Source organism: Paroedura picta, chromosome 14 (assembly GCF_049243985.1).
Source record: "Paroedura picta isolate Pp20150507F chromosome 14, Ppicta_v3.0, whole genome shotgun sequence".
NCBI classification, from domain to species: domain Eukaryota; kingdom Metazoa; phylum Chordata; class Lepidosauria; order Squamata; family Gekkonidae; genus Paroedura; species Paroedura picta.
In genome coordinates this window covers 39,590,578-39,615,317 of record NC_135382.1, presented here as the reverse complement: position 1 = coordinate 39,615,317, position 24,740 = coordinate 39,590,578, and the positions used below count along the sequence as shown (strand labels likewise).

The 24,740-nt window shown below is 47.2% G+C and overlaps 1 protein-coding gene across 3 annotated transcripts in view; it reads right to left on the bottom strand.

The window, feature by feature from the left end:
* The window catches only part of BANP (BTG3 associated nuclear protein), a 120,885-nt gene that overhangs the window by 61,673 nt on the left and 34,472 nt on the right, over positions 1-24,740 (bottom strand). For all 3 annotated transcript variants that reach the window (XM_077310010.1, XM_077310009.1, XM_077310008.1), the window contains 2 exons: positions 12,585-12,824; positions 390-557 (listed from right to left, as the gene is read on the bottom strand). In XM_077310010.1, the coding sequence (XP_077166125.1) occupies positions 390-557; positions 12,585-12,824 (408 nt within the window). The remainder of the gene's footprint in view (positions 1-389; positions 558-12,584; positions 12,825-24,740) is intronic.

The following is a 24,740-nucleotide window of genomic DNA, read 5'->3' as shown; positions in this document are numbered from 1 at the left end:
CATTAGCATCAGCTGATCAAAGACTCCCACATGTGACAAATTGTGCTTGCCTGTTTTTCTATTGTTCTGCTTTTAAGAGACAAGTATTCAAAGAACTCTGGAATTTGAACTCAAGAACAAAAAAACCTGGAGACCCTATGGGGCAGAGTGGGCTATGGAGACAACAGCCAGGAGAGAGCAGCCCTGCATAGAGGACATGGAGGTGAAAAGAGCCATTTCACCAGGAGAGCCAGCATGGTGTGGTGGTTAAACTGTTGGGACTCACAACTGGGAACCCAGGCTTAAATCCCCACTCTGACATGGAAGTTTGCTGGGAGACATTCTCTACCTAGCCTACCTCACAAGCCCAAAAGTTTTGATTACGTGGAGCCGGGGAAGATGCCCTTTACCTGAGCCGCTATATGACGATGAGGAAGGAGTGCGCCTTGAAAAGCTTTTCACCGCTAGACTCTGGCCTCGCTGTTTTCTCCGCCACGCCGTTCGGCACTTGGAGTCTATGCTCTGCTTGATCCGGTACCAGTCCGATTCTGTGATTCCAAACTTATAAAAAAGGTGGCCTGCAAAGCAAAGGAAAGGGTGGATAGCTCGCAGTTTAAAACCTACAGTCTCCGCAAAAGTGACAATCCCCCTGTGGAGTTCCTCGCCGGGATTTTTGTGGCAAGTGCCACAAAGCCGGACAACGGCTTAAATGCAGGGTGGGTTTAAAAGCCAGGCAGCCACAGCACATGTACAAGTCTGTTCAAATGTGGTAGGAATCCGTGGTTGCGCTTCCAGGAGAACATGGTCAAAAATAAATGGAAAACTAATGCATTAGGCATAGTCAGCATTTCAGGAGTTCCCAGTGAAAACCCATCAAGCTATTTTAATGAAAAAGTCATGTCACAGAACCCGCAAGAAGTGGCCCAGCTTCTTACTAGTAATTGTAGGAGGCCATATGCTCAATTGGACCCATCCGATGCACCACAGGCAGGTCAGCAGACTCAAACACGCAGTCTATGGGTGTGGGAACTACAGTGCCCAACTGCCATGATTCGCACCAGGAATGGATTTCTGGTGCCAGAGCTAGGAATCGGTTTTAAAATATATATTTTTCCAGATAATTCTTGATCATTGTGGTGGGGGAGGGAGGAGAGAATGATGCATGGATATCCCACTCTCAAGCAACATTTCACCACTCCACCTCTTGCGTGGCTACTTCTGAACCAGAGGGCATGATTAGCTGCAGTATCATTTGGGGACATCTGCCAGATCAGGGGTAGTCAAACTGCGGCCCTCCAGATGTCCATGGACTACAATTCCCAGAAGCCCCTGCCAGCAAATGCTGGCAGGGGCTTCTGGGAATTGTAGTCCATGGACATCTGGAGGGCCACAGTTTGACTACCCCTGTGGCAGATCAACCCTGTGGCCCCACAAACACCCACAACATGATGAGAACACAGCAAAAGTCGCTTATGAACCAAGCTCTGCAGGAGGGGGAAAGGGGCCGGAGGAATGCTAGTCTGGCCATTCCTGCAGGAAGATTGTGCCGGGGAGTCCTCCAGCTGCAGTGCTTGGGGGATAAAAATATCTACCTTCCCAATGATCAGCGTAAATAGAAGAAACCAGAATTTTTAACGAAGCCACAGAGAGATTCCAGATGTCACCGCAAATGGGAACATCTAGCTAAGGATGCTAGAAGGGATGTCCAGGCAGCAAAAAGCAGAAAAGGGAGAACTTCAACACACAATGAATTTATGCTTCTCAGCTGTGCAACTGCCGTGGGGGAAGGACTCGTAAATCCTCTCAGCAATCTGCTTCGGTGAGCCAGCCTCCAGAAAGCAAGAGTGCTGAAGAATCAGTACTCTTGTTATGTACCTTATCTGCCCAGAGCTCCCCACCTACACTGCAGGGATCCATCAAGTTCAATTTCTGGCACAGATATCATTGTCCACTGGGTGTGGGCAATTATCCCAACCCTTACTCACGTCCAACTCTATCAAATTCACGGGAGTGTGCAATTGGACTCCCATCCACCACTAGTAACTGCATGACTACAGTCAAATTGGGCAAAGTCAAATGCGCTACACAAACAAGATAAACGAGTATGTTTGGAGCTGGTACACACACACAGCTGCAGGTTCAGCTTGGCTCCTCTCTGCTTCTCCAGCAGGGTATGTGCTTGTGGATCAAGATGAAAGGAAGGGGACGCTGTGGCAAAACCGGCAGAATAAGCACGTGTAAAACGTCAGCACGAATGTTCCCGGCCACCACTCTTACTTCATATTAAATTTGCACAACTGCTATTTCAGGAGAAAGGAGGGGTGGGGGGAGATCAAGAATTCCACAAGTGCAGAAATGGTTTTTTTTTAAAAAGCAAAGATATTTGAGACATCCCTCAGACTTTCCATGGCTATCCAAGAGCAGAGAGGCATAAAGGAGAAACCTTTGCAGGAACAAAAGGTTCTAGTTAGGAAATCCCTGCCACTACCCCAGTACTGACACAATGCACGGCAGTATTGTGGACAATCACGTGGACAGGGCAGTGGGGAAAGGTCTGCACGGTATCATCAGATAACCTTTAGGGAAGAATCAAGAGAGATCTGTATAGGATCTCTGGCCACTGGAGAAAAGCTGCATTCAGACATCACTTTCAGCCAATGTTCAAGCAAGAGGCATGAACGAGGTGTGTCGTCGGACTTGTGTGTGCAGCTCTTTCCTTCCTGAACGATATCAATGCAGTTGCACGGATAAAGCAGTCAGTCCCTCCCCACTCCAAACCAGGATGCAGGCAAAAAACAGTCTCTGGCCACAATTCCTTCACTGCACAAGAAGTGAGTCCACAAGAGAATCATATAATGCAGGGGTCAAGCCTGCTTCGTGCGCATCTTGAGTCAACGTTGTCTCAATACATGGCCTGGCGGCAGCCTTACAATCACCAGCTCAAAATTGCAGAACTGAGGGTCAAGTGATACATGAAGCTGTGGCGACTAGCGCATCTGACCACGTCTTTGTCACACGCTTTGCTCTATGCCAGGGAGGGAAGCCATTGTCCTGCTGCTTTCACACAGGGCCATCCGCCACTTGGAACTGAATTTGAATGAGGATCACCTGCTGCCAAAAGCAAGCAGGACCTACTCTGGTCCTGAGACTGCGTTGGCAGCAATTTAGGCATTGTTTTCTGGCCTTGCATCCTGGAGCAATAAATTAACAATAATAATAAAACCCTGCTTCATGCTTTTTCAAAGAAATCAGGATAATTTAATTTCAGCACATCAGAATTTGTTGATGGGGGAAAACGGAGATATTTCCACCCCCTGCTCATTTGTACCCCCTTCTTTCTCTCGTGCTCTCTTTCTACACAAATATATATATATATTAAAAAGGTAAAAACCTTCTTGAGACAACCCGTTACATAAGCCCTTTTCCACAGCATCACAGAACTGCAGCTGGATGGCCAAAGCCGCCCCGTGTGCCGCCAAGAAAAACTAACTTCGGAATCAACAACGAAAATTTCTCCCCTTCCAAAGGAGCTTGTGGGTTTGGAAAGCACACCGGCATGCCAGAAACGCCGTGGCTGCCTGAATCTATTTACATTTCGCCAACAATGGCACTCTCTGGTTCTTGATGGTTTAACCCTTTCAGAATGCCAGAGGGGGGGGGGAGAGGGGCCAAACGGAATGAGCAGTGCAACTGTCTGGAATTCAATTTACGAGTGTTCGTGAACTCATCACGCCCCTTGAATGTGCAATGCCTTTTCCAGATGAGCCTGTGCATTAATTCTCACGCAAGGGAACAGCTCGTATTCAAGGCAGGACTGTTTTTCCTCTCTCGATGACAAGGATTAAATGATTGCAGGGAAGGCTTTCTGACTTTTAAACCCTATGGGAGAAGATCACAGGCAGTGTGCTCCACGGAGACTAGAATGCAACCAAGCTCAGCTCCTACTCATTCCATATCAGCTCCTCCCACAGAGGAAGAGGGCGAGAAAAGCACCCTTCCTCCTGTCAAAGCTCCCCACAGAACGGGGAGCCCCACCTTCCACCTGCAGGAGAAGGCAGGGCAGGCAAGCATGATGCCAAAGTCTGCAGGGCCTTCCAGACAGAGGTCTTTGGTTGAGGCCATGGAGGGTTAGATCTGGGCCCTTTGCTGGCTAGCCAGGTCACCAGGCACCCCTGGATAGGGTCTATTATATGGAGGGGGGGGGTTAAGAGGGATTTTATTATGGCTTTAGGAGGATTTTAATGTATATTTATGATTGTAACCCACCACGAGCCATATTATGGGAGTGGTGGGAAATAAATAAAATAATAAATAAAAATTAATATGGTACGGACTGATCTGGCTTTCTCAGTCCTGGCCCCCCACCGGGTGGAATGAGCTCCCAGACGACATCAGGGCCCTGCCGGACCACAAACAATTCCGCAGGGCCTGCAAAAGGGAGCTCTTCCACCAGGCTTGCGGCCGAGGCAACCAGACTCTAAGGGCCCTCCCACCATCAAGCTGCACTCACAAAACAAGAACAAACCCACAGTGCAGCAAAACTGAACCAAATCTTCATTGTTGATTGTCCAATCGGACCAGGAATACCAGGATGTCCTATGCTTTATTTATGTTATAAGTTCTCAGTGAGGGCCATGAGATATCTCACTCACGTTTCTTGTGTACGCCTGGACTGCATTGCCTTGAAATATGAGGCAGTTGACAAAGAGGGGAGAAATGCTTTTTGGGGCAGGGCCCAGGCAATGCCGTGAGGGGCTCTGGGCTTTTAAGAGCTACTGGCGTGAACCAGACATCAACCACTCAGTGCCTCTCAAGATAAAACGGCATTAAGATCGCCAAAGACACTGCATCACTTAGCTGGACAGGTATTTCACTGAACATCAAAGGGCAGGCGGTCAGTATCTGGGTGAGGACACTGTAAAAGCAACGCAAGAACTGTCCAAGCAGCAAGACAGAGAGGCGTCTGAGCTGCGGTCCAGGGGGAGAGATGTCTGCCCACTTCCAGCAGCTCCAATTTACTGGGTCGGACAGAAAGAGACAGCAGGAATCACAGCTTCGTGGATACGGCCACATGCACCAGTCACATGGACACCTGGCTTTGTGTCCAGGGGTGCAATCTGCACAAAAATGCAAAGAGGGAATGCAGTGGAAAATCCACATGACACTAAGCAGATTGAATCTGGCAGAACTTCTTTGATTTGTATACGCTTTGGTACGGCTTGGACATGAAGCCCTGGGAATTCTCCTACGCGAGACCCGCTGACATTAACGGAGCATGCTTGAGTCTGTCGTGAAGGGCTTTACCTGCGTTGCGTGCTGCTCCTTGGAGCGATGAGGGCAACCTCATTTAAGGCCAACTTGGAGACAACACAGAACAGCAGATGCTTGGGGACAGCCCTTCACTAAGCTCTTTCCATCTCTGGGTCTCCTTGGAATGGAGTGGTTTCTTGTATCATATTCTGCATGATTAAGGGGAATGCTGTGATTCCCCAAGCCGGCGAGGGGTGGTGGGGGGGGGGGGTAGGAAAGAGTCGGAAAGATAAAATCATTGCTTTAGTATCCATAAATGATAGGGGACATTGAGCAGGGCGGGGAAGAGAGAATGCACTGCCAAGGATTTATTTTATTTCCTGAAATTGCTGCCTTTATTTTAAGGTTATTAAACTGCAAACTAGCCAGAGACAGCAAACAAAATACATACATGGAAGCATTAAAAAAATGTGGAGGGGGGGGGGGCAGAGTCAAATTCTAATGAGTTTCTATGAAGCCTGCAAGCAGATGCTAGCCCATATGGTGCTCCTTAGAAGTGCGATTGGAAATTAACATGCAGGGAAATGCTAAGCACATTCGGCTGAAATAATCCCCAGGGGGTGTTGTGGGGCTTCATCGCTAGGGAGGCAGGCCCGAGGCTGCAGTCCCTTGGCCACCTGGATCTGTGCCTCGTCCAGTCTGGAAGAGTGCTAGTGCCGCCCCCCGCCCCCCCCCCCCCCATATGGCAAGATGAAGCTGATTCACAAGGACAGTTGTTTGAAACTGTGGCCAGGCTCTGACAGCTCCAGCAAAGGGGAGAGAATGTTTGCAGAAAAACTCCAGGCTCCTCCCCCTGGGTGATTGGCAGCCCCAAGTCTTTTCTTCTGGACCTACATTTATTTCTTTATGCCCTTTCTCTTCTGAATGCTGTAAGGCTACAATCCACAAACACTTAAGCTACTTCTGAAGTTACCTGTACCTATAAAGATAATGCACAGGGAACGGATGGAGAAAACAGCTGTTTTCCGCCCCTGCCACCTGTCCATGTGCCTTTCCCTCTCCATTTGCTTGCAAGAGCTCCAGCATGCTTCCAGACTCCAAGCACGGAGGGGGAAGGACGTGTGGCTGCTGCACAGAGGCAGCACTTCTGGTGGCCACAGCGGTTGCAAGCGGCAGACCCAGCTGGCGGGGAAAAGCCATGAAGTGGTGCAGGGCTTGTGAGAAGGGGAAGGACTCACAGCCAGGTGGGAATACACACAGGTAGATTGGGGGGGGGGGAAGAGGCAGAAGAGGCACCCCCAAACCCAGAACTAGCACCAAAGTCTCTGATACGGAAATGCCAGCTGGCAACTGCAACAAGCCTCCTCAAAGATGACCAACCCTGTTGCTAATGAGGGTTACATTTTACATTTCAGAAATAACGAAAAGGCCACATTTATTTTAAGTGCTTTGAATATCAGCCTGCCTCGGCTCTCGGATTTAATGTCATGCACTTGGGTCCTCCAAAGGAGGTGGTTCTGTTTCAACCCAACACGGTGTGAGCAAAATATACATTTCCTCAGCAGGTTGGTCGGGGTGCTTAGTGAGCATTTGATTGACACGAGGCAGCGGGCTGAACATGAGAACAGTTTTTGTTTCTGGGTTCTGCCGCTGGAATCCATGTGTTCCGCGCACAGCTCTTGAGCGGCAGGGCTCAGAAATTACAGGCACACCCAGCTCTTCTGGCTGCCTGAGCCAGAAGTTTCCAGATTTCACACCTGGCACAGGGATGTTAGTGGCAAGAGAGGGAATAGGCAGAACTCTCCACGTTAATAGCAGCAATACGAACGGTAAGATTTACAGCCTGGACATTAATAGCTTTTTATTAGCAAAACTCTGGTTGAGAGGAATGTTCAACAAACGTTTGGGATTTAATTCAAATTTCTGTTAGATCAAAAACTGCAAGGGCAAAGCAGACACTAAGACTGACACCGTATTTTTGAGCTGAGGTCCCTCCCTGCCGGCTCTGGAATCCTGCCCCAGGCCTCCTTTTCTTGCTAACCAGCATGATGGGCCATTAAACCGTACAGGACCTGAGTGGGGATGGATGGTTCGGCTGGGATAAGCCTGAAAATACTCGAAGCAGTGCTGATTTGGGAGGGGGGGGGCTTATCTGAGCTGAATCGCACATCCCATCAGCTTAAGTGAGCCAAATCAGAGAAGCTCAAAGCAATTTGGGCATGATTCAGCTGATTAAAGCTCTTTGCAGGCTCAGAGAGGTCTGCTGGAGAGACATTTAACCCCCCCCCTCGGGTCTTTCTGAGTGACCCCCCCCCCTCTGAGGTTGGGGAGGGTTCCAAGGTGCCTCTCCAATCTGAAACTCAGAAAACGAGAAGGGCACTTACTGATTTAAAACATTTGTTACATGCAGGCACCCCTTCTGTTCTAGGGGGGTCTACAAAGTGGCTCCATCTATAAGAGACTGCTCAGTTCCTTCTTCTGAAGGCAACAAAGCAGTAAATTGCTCCCATCAACCCTATATGCTTACCATGGCTTCAGGGCAACCTGGCCCTAAAAACAGGCATCATTCTTCTATACAGCCAGTTTTACAACTCTGCACTATAGAATTTGATCCACCAAGAAGATTCCCCCTCTTTCTGAAAAATTTGATCTTTTAAATTATTATCTGCCCCTGACTTGCCAACTGTTTCCTGAAGAGTTTTGTACCTGCAAATCATGCACCCGTAGATGAACTTTCTCTTAACTTAACAGGAAGAACATAAAAGCTTATTTCCCTTGCTCTGTTTCGATGGGGTTGCGTAACCCGTGTTTTAAGCTGCAGCAGTCTGTCTGGGCTCCTTTCAGCACTGATGGGTTCCAGATGAAACATATCCAGCAGCAGATGCATTACACTGATAGCGAATTCAACAGACTGGAAAGCCAGGTTATTACATTCTGTGCCACACTATGCAGATTATTATTACTAATACACTAGCAGAAATTATGTAAAGATGTGATTTAAAATTTACACTCACTTTCTGAACTTTTTTTTGTGCATATGGTGTCCATTTCTACTGTCTCTGAGCAATGCCTCCAAAAGAGGTGAGCCAGAAATATATGTATAAAGCTGCCTTATGCTAAATCAGATTATGGGCTCATCTAGCTCTGCATCATCTACTCCAGGGGTAGTCAAACTGCGGCCCTCCAGATGTCCATGGACTACAATTCAGTGAATGCTGGCAAGGGCTCCTGGGAATTGTAGTCCATGGACATCTGGAGGGCCGCAATTTGACTACCCCTGATCTACTCTCTCTCTGGCAGCAGCTCTCAAGGATTCCCAAACAGGTAACACCCGAGCTCCCTAAACTGAAGGGACTAAACCTCACACTGTTAGCATCTAAAACATGCGGCCTTCCACTGAGTCACCCCAAGTGGCTGCGTCCAGCCTAGGTGCTCTTCCATTCCAGGCATGATTTCCTGCTGCCAACATACTATCTACTGCCTCTCCTGCACCCCAACACATCCTTCCTTACATCCGCCAGTCCCTTGACATCTCAGATTCAGACCAACACTTACATAAACAATGTTGTTGTTGTTAGTTGTGAAGTCGTGTCCGACCCATCGCGACCCTGTGGTATATGGTTTATAAACAATGTACCATCTCAAACGGCACCATCAATTCAGCAAACGCCTGTCCATTTAAGCGCCTCTGTTTTCCGAAGGTACGACTTGGACTTTTCAGCCCCCCTGCTGTTCAGCGTGCCCAAAAATTAGCAAAATCTTGTAATCAAATTACTGTGTGTGTGTGTGTGTGTGTGTGTGGGCTGGCATGGCACCACAAGAAGTTTTTGGCCTACAGGTTATAAGCCCTTATGTGCAAAAGCTCATATCCGGAAAATCTTCTTGGTCTCTAAGGTGCTCCTGGACTTGAATCCAACCGTTCTATGGTAGATCAACACAGCTACTCTCTGAAACTATGTTTGGAACATGGTGAGATATCTGGGCAATAGAATCACCATAATGTCAGCCCATTGGTGGAAGTTGCGCTCCCCAGGGAAAGGCAAGCCTCGCCGCTTCCTGGACTGATATTCCTGCCTCGCATACTTGGTGGAAAAATTCCTTGGTTATCTCCTGAGGAGCAACGCTTATCCGGCTCTAAGATAATGCTGGAGGCTGCCCGGCTTGTCTGGAAGAGGGTGGGGGTCCTTCCGCAGCAATGGGAACAGTAACACCCTCCGCAGTTATCGAGCCAAGAGAAAGGCTCTCTTGCCTTGGAATTTGGCAAACTGCTGTTGGCTCCCCTGCCAGGCACACACACACACGCACACACACACACACACACACACACAGCTTTTAAAAATTCTATGTACCCAATTTCACAGGTAGTTAGGAAGGTCTAGCTTCTTGCATTTGTATCTCTGAATTACATGCACCATGTGCAAATAGAAAAAATGACTTGTTACAGAAGCAGCCTGGCTTGAAGTGCAGAGCTCCCTGAGTGCTTGGGGTGTGAGGAAGTCGCCGCACAGTGATAAAAATGAGAGCTGCCATCAGTTCATCTATGTGGCCTCGTGAGTCATTTTAACGTCTGCAGGATGAGGCAGAGTTCTGGGCCAAGCCCCTTTCCCGCTAGCCGCCTTTAAACCCCACTTTCCCGACTATAATGCGGCATCCTAAAGAGAAGGGCCACTTGAGGGCAGCTCTGGCTTTCCACATCCCAGTATGGAACAGGCTTGCAGTTATTAATGTCAAATAACATAAGCCTATAATATTTTCAGTCACAATGCAACCAGTAACCACTGAAGTGCTCATATCAGATTTCTCCCAAGAAACCCCCCCCCCTCGCTTCTTGGCCTGGATGTCATCGGCTGCCCAGTAAACCTTTGCTCTACCACCACGGCCGCCCCTCCAGCAGGCAGCCCCCTGAAAACGGACACCTCCATAGATAAACGCTTTGTGGGAAGGCTGATGCAGCAGATCAAGAATTTTTAATAAGCACATTTCCCTCCACTTGGAAAGTGTGGCTTCTCTGTACTGTATACTTTTCAAAATACTGTCTATTAAATACAGATTTGGTTGGGGGCTCTTTTCCCAGAAGGAGCAAAGGGACAAAAAAGAAATTTCCACTGACACGCTGAAAGAGGAGACTCGGGCAGAAAGCGGCTCTGGCACTGATGACATGGCTGGCACGGGCTCTCCTGAAGATGGCAGCTTCGCTCCCAAGCTGAAAAGAGGGCCACAGAGTGCCACTCTACCCACCAGGGCAGACCAGGCTGCAAACAGTTTGTCCAGCTGCTCGGGGCACTGCCTCACAGGGAACCCAGGAGAAACCGAGTGCTTCTGTCTGGACGGTTATTCTGAGGAGCCTTTCCTCATGATGCCAAATCCCTTCTTCAAGCAGACACTTGGGTCTCCTCTCCCAAGCTAAGAAGCATACGAATTCAGAAGACAGATGAGAACAGCGAGGGCAGACTGACTTAAGTCAGGGGTATTCAACCGGTGGTCCTCCAGATGTTCATGGACTACAATTCCCATGAGCCCCTGCAGGAGAGCTTTTGGGTTAAGCTGCTTGTCAGTTCTATTGGGTGGGTGGAGGTCTCCTTTTACGAGGGGCAACAAAACTTGCGCATTTAGACGTGGCAGAGATTTCACCTTTGAAACGAGGCACATGGAAAACAAAATAGCAGCCGAAGGAGCCAGGCCATTCCCACTGCCTGTTCCTAGTCGATCAGAAACAGAGATCCAGCCTGTTGTCATGCTAAATACTTGCACAACATCTGTGCTTCTAAATGCAGTCATTACTACTGAGAGATTTTATTGTTTCAATCACCTTCTCCATCAGGAATGTGTGCTACACCTGGATATGTTCTCCCGGTGCAACGCTTACATGAATTCGGAGTGACAGTCTAAACTGGAAACAGGGCTTGGATTCTCTCTTCAAGGGAACCCTGAAGTGTACTATGATGTTAATTGGTCCTTGTGGAACTTTCCTTAAATAGAAGTTTACAAAACATCTGCCTGAAGGTTAAAAAAAAAAAGACATGAATCAGCTTCCAATTTTGTGCAGAGCAGCAAAAAATGGAATCTGATCATTTGGGGCTGATGAAGATTGTTCCAGTGTAATTTCCACTGATTTGGGGAATTCCAGACAGAAAATTCACTGTGCAGGCACAAATTTCTGATTGTTCCCACTGCAGCAAAATGGAAAACCGATCCAGGTTCATGAAGTCTTCCATTTAGACTGGAGTCTTGCAAACATTCAGTCCCCAGCACCGCAAGAGGCAGCTGGGCCACATTCTGACATTACGTTAAGCTGACATGCACAGATTCAGCTTTTCACCCCCTAAGCACCTCGCTGCTGCCATTGAATGGAGCACAATGCAGGGAACCAGGTTTAAAATAAACTCATTTCCTGCAGCACATGGATGCCAGCACCCTGGTTAACCACTGTTGTTTCTCCCCTTCAAGACGGAATCCTTATCAACTAACTCAGGTTGGCTGAGGGCTTTTGGTTACGGAGAACTAGCTTCAGTTAAGGCAGGCACCTGCATCGTATATCACAGGCAACCAAATTTCTTTTAAACCAGGATCCTGTCACCATGTTGCATGCAAAAAGAGGCAGGGGAGGAGACAGGGTCAAGATGCATGTGTGAGCAAGACAACAAGCCAGATTTATTTATTAAAACATTTATATCCCGCCTTCCCTTGTCATTCAAGGCAGCTTACAATAATAGTTTTAAAATATTTTTAGCTTAAAACTCAGTAATAAAACAACAAGGCCCAAATCTCTCTCCTCACCAACTCCACCTCCCTTAAAAGATGCCTTCCAATACAACCCCCTTCGAAGCCTGGGCAAGCAGGAATGAATGCCTTTAAACGCCTTCTGAGGGTTTTCCCTCACCTCTTCAGCGAGCCATGATAGAAAAGCCGTGGGCTCTGGCCCAATGGGCCACCCTGAGCAGCGGGATAATTAACAGGCGTCTGCCCAACAACCATAGATGGTGCAGAGAGACATGTGGCAGGAGACAGTCCTTCAGACGCGCACACTGTCCGCTCAGTCTTATGTTAATAGGAAGGCGGGCTTGCACTTAGTCAGGTTTCCAGTGAGACTGCTACGAAGACTCAGACGTCAGAGCAATTCTGGGAGACAATAGCCATGTTTCACAAGCTGAAGAAAGGCCCTCTCAAACCGTGCACTAAATGCAACGCTTGGCAGGAACGCACCAAGGCATACCAAAAGAGAGCCATGAGAAATGGTTTTAATCTGCACACGCTACAGATTTAACTTCACTTGACCCTCTCGACTGGCCAAGAGCTAAACATAAAATATGTGCTCATAGCAAGAGAGGCAAACGGCGTGGGGAAAGCATACTCACAGCGAATGCCGTAAATCATGAGAGGATCTAGCTGTTTCTTCCCGTGCTTCCCCTGCCCAGAGAGGTTGGAGATGGCTTGGATTTCCCGGTGGAAGAGGTAATCCAGCAACGTGAGCGCCATTTTCTCGGCGGTGCGGCAGTTGGTGCTGATGTGCAGCATGTCTGCGGGTGTGATGGGGCAACGCACCCGCATCTCGGGATTGTTTTCGTCTCCCAGCCATGTTCCACTAGGATAGTCCTCTAAAAACACACAAGAAAAGGACAGGTCGCCATCTGACGGCTGCAATTTGATGCCATTTCATACACGCACACACACCTTGCTGGCTCAAAGAATTTTCTCCAAATATTTTTTTGAGTTTATATATCATCACTTAAATAAACATGCTTATTTACTTCATTCAGCTTCAGGCCACACTTCTTTCCAAGAGGCTCAAGAAGTAAAACACAGTTTGTTCCTCCTTCATTTTATCCTCACAACAACCCTATGAGGTAGCTAAGCAGACAAGAGTCTGAAGCAGCTTCGTTCCCAACCATTTTGACAACACGTATTATGTCCCCCTCCTCGCCAACAAGCTACTGGCCTTCCTTTATCCATTTCCACCGGGGCCTATAAATAAAATGAGTCACAGGATTTCTGTAGGCTACCTGCAAATGAAAACTAAAAATTCTGCAGCAAGGAAAAGCCAACCCTGCCAGGGAATTAAATTGCAAAAAAGGACCTGAGTTGAGCAAACCAGCTCAAACCTTGATATAAACTTCATTAAGCTCCAAACCTCAGCAGCCAAGGTAACAATCCCAGATTTCCTAGCCCAGGGTGGAACTCACAGGAGAAATCTTGGGAAGCCGTGGGTGGGACACAGGTAGAAGAGCTGGGATCCACACAGGGATCCACACATGTGTCTTTAAATAATGAAGTCATAATTCAAAACTATTCTCCAATCGCAAGATCAAGAAAACCAGCCAGAATTTCCTAGCTTGTGACTTGCCGGATGACCGCAGCGGTATTGAAAACCATAGCAAAGATAAGCAGAAGTTTAGAGCAGCTCAACCAAACAAAATAAAATAAAACGGGCATCGTCTTTGTCGGCGAAAGCTGAGGGATGAGTCACCCCAGTCGTGGGAACGGGACTGCTGACTCAGCAAGAGCAGGGAAGAAACTTGGAAAGGGCAGCGTGTCCGTGGTGGCAAGTGGCAATTTAGGTGATTAATTGCTTGCAAGGCAGCAGCCGCTCAACTGTAACCGTGCCTTGCAGACACAACCGGATCGGCATTCTCTCCCAGACTGACTGAATGGGGAGTCTGCGTTCTTTCCTGGGCACGTCATTCACCAAATCGGCAGGCCCAGCCGTGAAACTGAATCACCACAGCTCATCTCCCAAACGCATCGTAGAGACTGAGGTCATGAGAAGAAGCAGGAGACCAATTTCATGTCGCTGAAAAGTGCCAAACTGGGCAAGCGGTCTGGGGTAGCAGAGGCAGAGGGAAGACTCCTCCTAAGCCACCAACTGGCAGAGGAAGATTCTCTTTTTTCCCCTTTTGCCTTGTTTTTTGCACAACCTCCATTCTTCCCCAAATCATTCCAGCTCTAGCACTGATAGCAGGAGGTCCCAGATTCAGTCAATGGCATCTCTAGTTAAAGGGACGGGGGGGATCAGGTAGCAGGTGATATGCAAGACTTCTGCCTGAAACCACGGAAAGCAGCTGCCAGTCAGGGCCGAGAAGACTGACCTTGACAGACACCACAGAAGTCAGCTCCATGCGTCCATCAGCACCGTCACTGCAGCCTTCAGAGCAAAGGGGACCAACGACTGATCCATGGCAGTACCGCCCACCATGGTCCCTCGGCAGCATGGATAGGAGAAGCAAAGGCAAAACCTCAAGATCTGCTTTGAACCGAGATCAGAGGCCCTTCTGCTGACTTCATTCAGCAGTGCAGGGACCGCCCTTCAGCTGCAATCGACAAAAAGTCACGAATCGTTGCTTTTCATAACCGCTTTGCTTTCAGGCCGCGGCCATGAAGAGCTCAGATGGAAGAGGCTTTCCCACATTTGCATGACCCTTGAAAAGCACGATCTTTATTTCCTGCCACTGGCTTGAGTTAAGCGGCCTGCGTTCTGTTAGAAAGCCCGCCAAGAAGAGAGTCATAAAATCCCAACACAAGAGCCGGCTTCAATGCTCAGGATCACTTGTCAAACACCTCGTCAAGGGCGAGCCGATGTAACAGGCAGCAAATCCAGGATTAATGCAGGCAAACTGTGATAACATGAAAGGTGGAACTGGAAGAGCCTTCCAAGCCCATCCTCTTAGGCTTCTGCGGGGCCGCATTTGGAGAAGAAACCACGCCTCGCTGCCTACCTGAACCTTCGGGAGCCAGCACAGGTGAAGTGTGGGGAAGGCTTCAACCCCCCTGTCTGTCTAGGGGCTAAGCAGTACAATCCCTCATTCCCATTTTCTAGCAGCGGACTCAAGTTACTCACCATCGATCTTGCAAAACTGCTAGGTGGGATAAAAAGAGGCACGGCACCATCTAGGCAGGCCCCAAAGATACTGCTGCACTTGCAGCCACCTGTACCCGCCACACTAAAAGCTGACTTCGCAGGGATTTCAAAGCAAGAGACGTTCAGAGGCCCCATTGCCTGCCTGTGCCCAGAGACCCGGGTATCCTTTGGTGGTCTCCCATCCAATAATTGTCCGAGCTGCCCCTGCTTAGCTTCTGGGATCTAATGAGACTGGTCTAGCCTGGGCTGTCCAAGTCTGGGTCTCAACTCAGTTAGACCACTTTGCAGTCTGTTTGTTTGGCAGGGTAGACGTAGCCTCAGTGATATAATATTAATGGCTGGTGGGGTGGGAGGGGCTTCCAGGTGAGGAGCTGCAAAGCACAGGAAGCCCCCTTGCGCTGAATCAGACCACCAGTCCACCAAGGCCAGTGCTGTCTACTCAGAGTGGCAGCTGCTCTCTGGGATATTAGGCTGAGGTCCTTTGCATCAGGGGTAGTCAACCTGTGGTCGTCCAGATGTCCATGGACTACAATGCCCATGAGCCCCTGCCAGCAAATGCTGGCAGGGGCTCATGGGCATTGTAGTCCATTGACATCTGGACAACCACAGGTTGACTACACCTTCTTTACATCACCTACTACTTTGCCCTGAACAGGCTCTCTTTGACTGAATCCAAAGAGGCCATCTTGACTGCATCAGGCTGTCTAGTTTCTGTGTCAAGAGTGATACCTGTGAATTGAAGGCTTTCCTGACAGGCATCTGGACCGAACTACAAAAGGACTTTGGTGCTGAAAAGAATGGAAAATGCAACCAGACAATAAGCAGCTTTCCTTTATAGTAAAATAGAGTAAAATCTCTGCTCCAAATACAGGCTAGAAGGAGCAGTTTTCATTCATGGGATGGAAGGTGGCTTAGAGCGTGCACAGGATGCTCAGGAAAAGCAAAACGTGAGGCGTTATCAGCAGGCAATGCTATTTTAAAGACATTTTCAGGAGTGGGGGGGGAAGGAGAAACAGTAGTAGTCATAAGTGCATCCCTTTACCGCTTGCTTATTCTCTGAGCACAAGAACCCACTCCTGCAAGCTCTGCTCAATGTCATTTCTGGGTCAGGCGGTTCGCTTCTGACCCCATTCCGCTGTACAAAGAAAGCCCCCTTCCCTTCACAAAGCCAACTCTTCCGAGAGGTATTATGTTTATTGCTCGCTGACTTACAAGTCGGACGGCCACCTGCTGCGACTAAAGCGAAGGCAGCCTTTAGCAAGCACGTCTGCGAGAGCTGGAGGAATATAGTAGTAACACAAACACTGGTTGCTGTAGAAACAAAACACAGGGGAGAACCTAAACTCTCAGTCTACAGAAACCCTGGGTCAGGAGGACGACGAGAGAGGCATCGGCCGACCGCCAATAACGTGTGCACGCGTGTGTTTCTATCCCTCCCGGGGAGACAGCTGACCCTTCCCCACTACCTGCTGGACTCCGTTGGGAAACTGGCCTCAACTAGCCTGATACATGAGCATTAGCAACGTCGAGAAGCAAATTCCAGCACCAACCACTCACTAGGTTCCATCAATCATTCCTTTAAAAGAAAAGAAAAGCCACTGAAACACCTGCCTGGATAAATATTTGAAGAATTAACTGGTTCCTTTCATCAAAATAATTGTTATTTATTTGACTAACTGAAGCTGGGTGCAAAGCTGGCACGGAGGCCAGGGCAGCATGCCCAGTAGCTGTATCAGAAAGGCAAGATGCTCAAACAGCCTTAAGAAAATAAACCACTTCATGCGCTAGGAATACAACACCCTCTCCCTGGAGCAATTCAATAATACTTTGGCAAATGAGTAGGATATCCTATCCACAGACGTATTTAATGAACCACCCTCAATTAGCTTGGCTTTTCCCAATGGCAAATCTGGAAACTCAGACAACGTCAGAGCACAAATCATGAAGAACTTGCAATGTCGGACAAGTCAATACGGAAGGCGAAACGGGTGTATCGGTGCCGGTTACCCACTTAGAAATCTCACACCTATATCCTGACTCTGCATTTGGCACGCTAAAGTTTTGCTAAGTGGGCGTCATTCAGGATAGGGAATCCTGAGGCTTCTGGCACCCTCCCTTTACACACAAAGTTGAAGACATCCAGAGCTGCAGCAAAACCAAAGTTTGTCACCCTGTCTGAAACGCAAGCTGTGGTTTGAGTGCCTTCCTCAAAGCAAGTATTCCCAAGGCAGGGTTTAATTCTTACCTGGAATTCTGATTTGGAGGCAAGAGTGCAAACCAAAGTTTGCAAATTAGACACAAAGACAAACTGTAGTCTGTTACACATCCAGGAAACAGGCAGAAAGGTAGGGACAGCGCAGAAGCCTAAGGATTCCCCAGGCTCAGTCTCATGACAGCTACCAGCCATTAATTATCTTTAACTGAGGCACTGTGAGTCCAAGGAGATGTCCAGGATGTATCACACTGATAGTTTGACCTGGTAATCAAAGGGACTATCAGTGAGAGGTGAGAAGGTGGTTAGAAAAAGCAGGCACACTGTGATCCATATGCTTTGCAGTGACTGTCTACACATGCCAACTTTGATCTCTTGTTGCTCCAGGTGTGGCTTAAAAGGGGAGAAAAGAAAATTCTCTTCAGAACAATGATCTGTCATCCCTTTTATGTGACAATAAGGAGAAATCTTTTCAAAACAAAGAAAAGGAATTTAAAAAGAAACATTTGGCTGGAGACCTGAGTTTCTTCCGCTGGATTTGGCTTTCGCGTGTCGCCGCAGAGTCAAATGAAAGGCTGTTCTTATGCATTTGTCAACAAACGTCAGCTGGGATCTAGTTTGAACTCCAGCCATGACAGACAAGGGTCTCAGGTGTGACGGAGGGCGTGGAAGTGAGGTGCAGCACATGGCACCAATTTCTGGAACCCGGATGCCAGATTTGCTCTTAAGAAAAACAGTCTAAGCTTCGTATATGGAAAGGATTGTCATGGAAGGAGAAAGATACAAATCCATTTTTGACGCTGTGCAAAAAAGATTCCACAAGAAGACGATCGAAGCCTTTGCCCCAACACCAGGCTTCGGAAAGCTTTCCCTGGTAATTCCCAGCCTATCAATCGTGCTTCTACACAAATGCCTTAAAAGGAGGGGAAACTCACTTCTTATGTTCATTACTCTGGTGGGCAGCCTGGCTGGTCTGAAGCAGCCGAGTGACGTTTGAGGAGCGCCTTTAAGGCCAACACAGTTTTATTTATGGCTTGATGATTTGTATATTGCCCCTCTCAGACTAGCCGTCCCAGGGCGGTGAACAACACATGATACATCATTCTAAAAATTAGGAGATGACAGTGTTAAAATTAAAAATTGCTGAGCGGTTGATGTTATTCAAGGTGTAAGCTTTCATGTGCGTGCACGCTTGAATAAAACTTCATTAGTAAGGCCAATGGACTCCAACATTGTGCTATCCTTTACTCCAAAACCCTTTCAAAGCCCACGGATTTGGTACAGAAGCCTGTTATTTTTGCTCAGAGTAATTACTCAAACAGCGATGCCTTTACAAAAATTACAGAACACCTTGCCACGAAACATGCGCATTCACACACACATTTTCAGATCAATACCATCCTTCTCTGAAAAGTTAAAGTCTTGGCCAAAGTTTCTTGGTTCTTTTTTTTTATCTGCTTTAAAGAAGCCCGGCCTTTAATCAAGCCTAGCAGAGTTAACATCAAGATGTTCTCCGCTGGGATGTTTCTGTGGTATAAACAGGATGGGTCGTATCACTTATATGCAAAGGAACAAGAAGCCCATTTATTCTGAACCAGGCCTGATGAACTCCAGCCTTTGAGAACATACAAAATCCAGCCTTTTGTGTTAGAAAGTTGAGGCCAAAATGTTTTTGCAGACATGACAAAAATACATAGAGAGAGACACATGCAAATACCCACTTACCCACACACTGAAGGGGATAGCAAAATTACTTCCACAGCACAAAGAAAATGAAATTTGAGACATAGCTCTGAGCATCCTGATGGGCAGGAAAACATGAAAATGAAGTTTTCACTCTCTTCCTCAAAACCTGGGCTTGGGAGTCTGCTTTTTTACAACAACCAGAGTTCCAAGCTGGCTTTGGGTAGCAGGACCAAGAGGGGCAGGCTATAAATGTAATTATGAATGAAAATAAATAAAGGGAGGTTCTGGAGGCATCCACAAACTGTATCATGTGCAGAGAGATTCTGACTTCAGTCTTGCGAATCGCCTACATGCAAGGTGACACCGGGCTGCTGCCAGTTTCTCGTGGCAGGGCAGCATTAACTAGAACCTCCGCGATCCAATTTATACATTCAAAAGCAAAGAGTATTTAGGATCTCATGCAACTTTAGTAGTAGTAGTAGTAGTAGTAGTAGTAGTAGTAGTAGTAGTAGTAGTAGTAGTAGTAGTAGTAGTAGTAGTAGTAGTAGTAGTAGTAGTAGTAGTAGATTTATTACCTGCCACTGATCCTTATCAAGCAATCCTGAGAACACAGCTTACCTTGTTGAGTCAGATGAAAATTAAATTTGTCCCACATCCTTTGCAAAAAAATTCTGGCAACTTCTAAAGGTTACACAGTAATTTGCTGTTGGAATTTACAGTTGGATCTAATTATTCTCTCCCACCCAGCTGGATCCACTGTCCACTAAGTCTTCCTTCAATAGACTGTCTATGTTGAATAAAGTGTTATTGAAATGGAGTCACTGAATCCAAGTATTCTGGGATGAATAGCAAACACTTCACTTCCATTTCCATTTGTAATTGGACAGTCTTTTGTTTTTAAAAAGGCTTTATTAAAAAGACACTGAAAAGTGAAATGGCAGGTGCATTCTGCAAGTAGAGAAACCACAGGCAATGGGCAAGGATGTGACCTATCTAAGAGACCAAATTAAGAACAACACTCAGGAAACGTGCTGAAGCATAAGCACCCTTCCAAAAAACTGCGAGGGACTGAAGAAGACATTCATTAGAACCAGCCATTGGCAAAGACCGCACATTAAGGACGATCCTCGAGCACAGCTTTCAAGGAACACTTGGGAAAGGAATCCTGTTTCTGTACCAACCTTTACAAAATATGGCAGGGTCTAAGTGGCAACAGAAATCAAGATAATTAGAGAAAGATGCATGCAATTAGGACCAAACTGAATGAAAAACATAAATGAAGCAATGGAGATAAAACAGAGATGGAAAGAACGCAAGGATCAGCAAGCAACAAACCTTCAAACTATACCTATTCAAGAGGCAGAGTAGCATTTTGACATGCTGTGCCACAGCTGCTGGCATCTGCTTAATACCAGGACAGTGGTAACCCCTCTGGCAAATCACAGATGGGAGGGGACCACAGCTGTCTCACCCCCTAGAATCTAGAGTAGCTGAGCTTTTCAACAGCTGTCCTGCTGCTGCAGCTACCCTCCACTGATCCTGTGATTTCACTGCTTCTCATATCTTTCCTTCCCTACCACCATGGCTCCATCTGTGAATTCTCAACCTAGGCTACCTGACAATGTCCAAAAGTCTAACCACTATAGCAATTATATAGCTAACAGTGACATGTTGCCACCAGCTGCAGATATCTCAATCCACAGATGGAGACCACATGGTTTTCCTGCAAACTTGGGGCATCTGATTTTTTTTTAAATACATTGGATCGTTTAAATTCCTTCCAAAATAAAAGAGGCAATTTCTGGCTGCATTGGAACCCAGAAGCTCTTTTTGTGGCAGGCCTGATAAGAAAGTGGAGAGGAGATGGGACCCCCCCCCACTCCCAAATCTCCCAGACCCACACTTGTAGTGACTAACATAACAGCCATTCTACTCACTATTTACATTTTGCCTTTCTTCTGAAGAGCTCAGGGCAGCCCCCAGCCTTCTCTTTCCTCCATTGTAACCTCAACACCACATTGTCAGGTAGCCTAGGTTGAGAGTGTGTGTCCCAAGGTCACCACATGACCTTCATGTCAGAGTTGGGTTTGGATTCACTACACTCCTAGTCCAGCACATTAAGACTGGCCCTCTAAGACAGGGGTAGTCAACCTGTGGTCCTCCAGATGTTCATGGACTACAATTCCCATGAGCCCCTGCCAGCATTTGCTGGCAGGGGCTCGTGGGAATTGTAGTCCATGGACATCTGGAGGACCACAGGTTGACTACCCCTGCTCTAAGACATACAAGAGTAATTCCAAACCTGCAGAAGAGTACCAATCCCCCATCACAATACATTTTTCAGCTCTGAATTCCTGGCTCTGACAATAGCAGAACTGCTACTTGTGAAAGAACTAACTTCGAAGTCTCATGCTGTAGCTAAGGTGCCCGACAGCTCATCCTAAATGCAGCACGCACAGGGCTTTTCCGTGGTCTCCAACCAGTGTGCGTTCCAAGTTCTACTGTAACACTGGCTGTTCTTCTATACAGTGTATTATCTTTGGCCAAGACAAAACGGATTGCCAGTGACTTAATTGTTTTTTCCTTACATTACGGAGAAGATTTATTAAACTGACAAGCCGTTCAAGAATGATCAGGAAAACAAATCCAAGGAAAATGATCTCAGCCTCAGGAAAGTGGGAACGCAAATTATTTTGGCAAAATGTTATCACCCAAAGGGTTCTGAACATATGGAATAAGTTACTACCAAAGGTCCACTGGAAGGAGAACCACAGCCCTTTTGGAATAATGGGATTTGTTCTTCAACAAATACCTTATAACCACATGGGGAAAACACGATAGAGAAAAACGGAACAGAACCCAATGACCCATTCATTTGCTCTGTTCTCAATAAAGGAAGCCTTCACTTTGCAAGACCTGAGCAAGGCAAAGAGAAGATACTCTGGAGGTCATTAATTCATAGGGTTGCCATAAGTCAGGAGCAACTCAATAGTATGTAATACATAAATATGTTCTCCTGATACCTGTAAGAGACAGACATGAAATACAATACTGGTAAGGAAGCCCAAAGTGGCTGTTCAGTTTGTAAAACCCACATCCTTCCAAGAGTTCTTTTCCTCTAACTTGGTATTTTACTGACTCCCACAAACTCGCCATCTGCATGGAGGCCTTTCTGAAGATAAATGCTACGTTCTTTCCCTTTAAGCAACCGACAACTGCATCCAAGGAAGTGGAAGTGTTTGTTCGAGAACTGTCAGATAACGAAGTTCTCAATTGCTGCTCTGTTGCAGCAGGCTTCTGTTTGGCTAGACTGTGCACCTCTACCAAAATTACTAGCAAGTTTCCTGCCGGCTGAAACGTCAGTGTGGTTATTCAGTATTCAAAGCTGAAGAAGAGTTAGTAGAGACGATCCGTTAGTAGTCCAGATGTGCTCAGCTCAGCCCTACAGAGAGCTGAAACAGTTTGCACAGCTGATGTGGTCGTGCATCATTAGGGATTTCTTGAGGAGGCATTTATATGCCCCTTTCCACAGGAGCCAGTTCTTTCCCCAGTAAAAGGTGAATATTGCCAATACTGTATCACAGTACTTAGAATCACAGAATCCTAGAGTTGGAAGGGGCCATACAGGCCATCTAGTCCCACCCCCTGCTCAATGCAGGATCAGCCCTAAGCATCCAAGAAAAGTGTGTATCCGACCTTTGCTTGAAGACTGCCAGTGAGGGGGAGCTCACCACCTCCTTAGGCAGCCTATTCCACTTGTCCCATCCGACTGTAAATAAGGGGTTATTTAAAATATTGTAACATTCCCTGCAGAGGAGCAGCTAGGTTGTGCAACTCTTTGAGAGCGCACGTGCGTATAAAATGGGAAGTCTTTTCATTCGCTTGTCTGGAATCCATCTGGGAGTCCAACCAAAATATTCAGTTAGCAGAACAATGCTCACCAAGATTGTTTCTCCAAAGACTAATAGCTTTCCTTAATTTGTTTATTGCTTGTTTAAAGAATATTATACTGATCAGTATTTGCCTTACTTGTTTATTTTTACTACAGTGACTGGCCTAATTAGAACTGCAGAGACCACAGCCATCGCCACACGCTGATTTCTGCACCATGCGGAAAAGGCTTTCTGAACTTCAGGAAGCAGATCCACAAAGACTGACTTTGCATTCAGACATCACAACCAGCTGAGTATTATACTCCAAGGAGCAGTTTATGGCTGGCTCCTGTGCACGGCTTCCTCTTCCCACCTCCCTTCTCTCCTGATGTGCGGGAAACTGAATGATCACATCCTGCAGCTCGATTAGCCTCCAATTTGTCACAACACACAAATGCGGCCATTTCACCGCAGCTCTTTCGAGCCACACAAACCAGAATACAGGTTTAGAGGCCAGGAGTGAAATTTGAGTCTCCGTGGCCATCTGGATGCCACACCAAACTGGGATGGTCTGTTCGATCCTGCTGCTGGAGGAGGGAGAGCAAAATAGCCAGAGGCACTTGAGAGTTCACCAACAAGCTGCTCAGTGGAAACTGAACTGCAAATCACGAACACCAGTGAGTGGAGCAGGCAAGAGGAAAGGGGATTAAAGGCCACAGCATGAAGGACAGAGGGAAAGAGACAGAGCTGGCTGAACAGGCCTTTGAGGTCTGAAGGGACTCAGGAGGCCATTTTCCTGGCCTGACCAGGAGAGTAGCAGATTCCTCTCTGAAGGCCTCGCTGCTTAAAGTCTAATTTGGTGGTCAGGGAGCAGTGGCTAGAGCAGAGGTAGTCAACCTGTGGTCCTCCAGATGTTCATGGACTACAATTCTCATGAGCCCCTGCCAGCATTTGCTGGCAGGGGCTCGTGGGAATTGTAGTCCATGAACATCTGGAGGACCACAGGTTGACTACCCCTGGGCTAGAGGATGTAGGGAAGGAATCCTGAGTGGGAAGACAGGTGGAGAAGACGAGGGGTAAGCAGACCTTCCAGCTGTGATCGGGTATTTCAACCTGTGGCTCTGTTAGTGTGGAAAATAGCAATAACAACAACAAAAAACCAACCCGCAACCATCCCTGTGCATGCCTGTTCTGAGAGAAATTGGAAAGGGGCAGAACACAAAGGCGGCCCTTGGTGCTTCTCAGCAGCCCTTGGCCCTTGGTGCTTCTCAAGCGAGCAGATTCCCAATTTTCACATATAGGCAGACAACTGGAGGGCAAAACGGTACGGCTAAGGAGGCTGCCCTTTAATGCTGACAGGTGGTATTTAGCTGGGCCATCAGTTTTCTTTTGCTCTTGACTTATTTGCTCATCGTCTGACTTGTCTGACAAATAGTCTGACGTGTTTGATAAATAAACCCTTTCAAGTCTAATTTACATATAGGGTTAACTCATCTGCATGCTTACATAACATTATTATAGAATAAGCTATTTTGAGCACCCTTAGACACTGAAGTTCTGATTAAATAGAGCATTTAGAGAAGATACCTTCAGCCAGTTATGTATCTATTGTTTTCCATGCAACCGCTCCCCTCCCCCCAAAATCTATCATATCAGAAAAAAGAAAGCAGTCCCCTATTCTCTATTAAACTAAAGCTCCTCTAGAAGAAAAATGGCATCAACCTGAAAAAAAACAGCAAAACAAAATCTGAGCTCAATCACGTTTACTCTGTTTTCATCTTCCAAAACGTCTGAGAAGCCCAACCTCCATCCACGCTGATCAATGATGGCACCGCAAAACCCTTTGTTTAAATGTTTGATGGGTTACGCTGTAAGTCACGAGAATTTT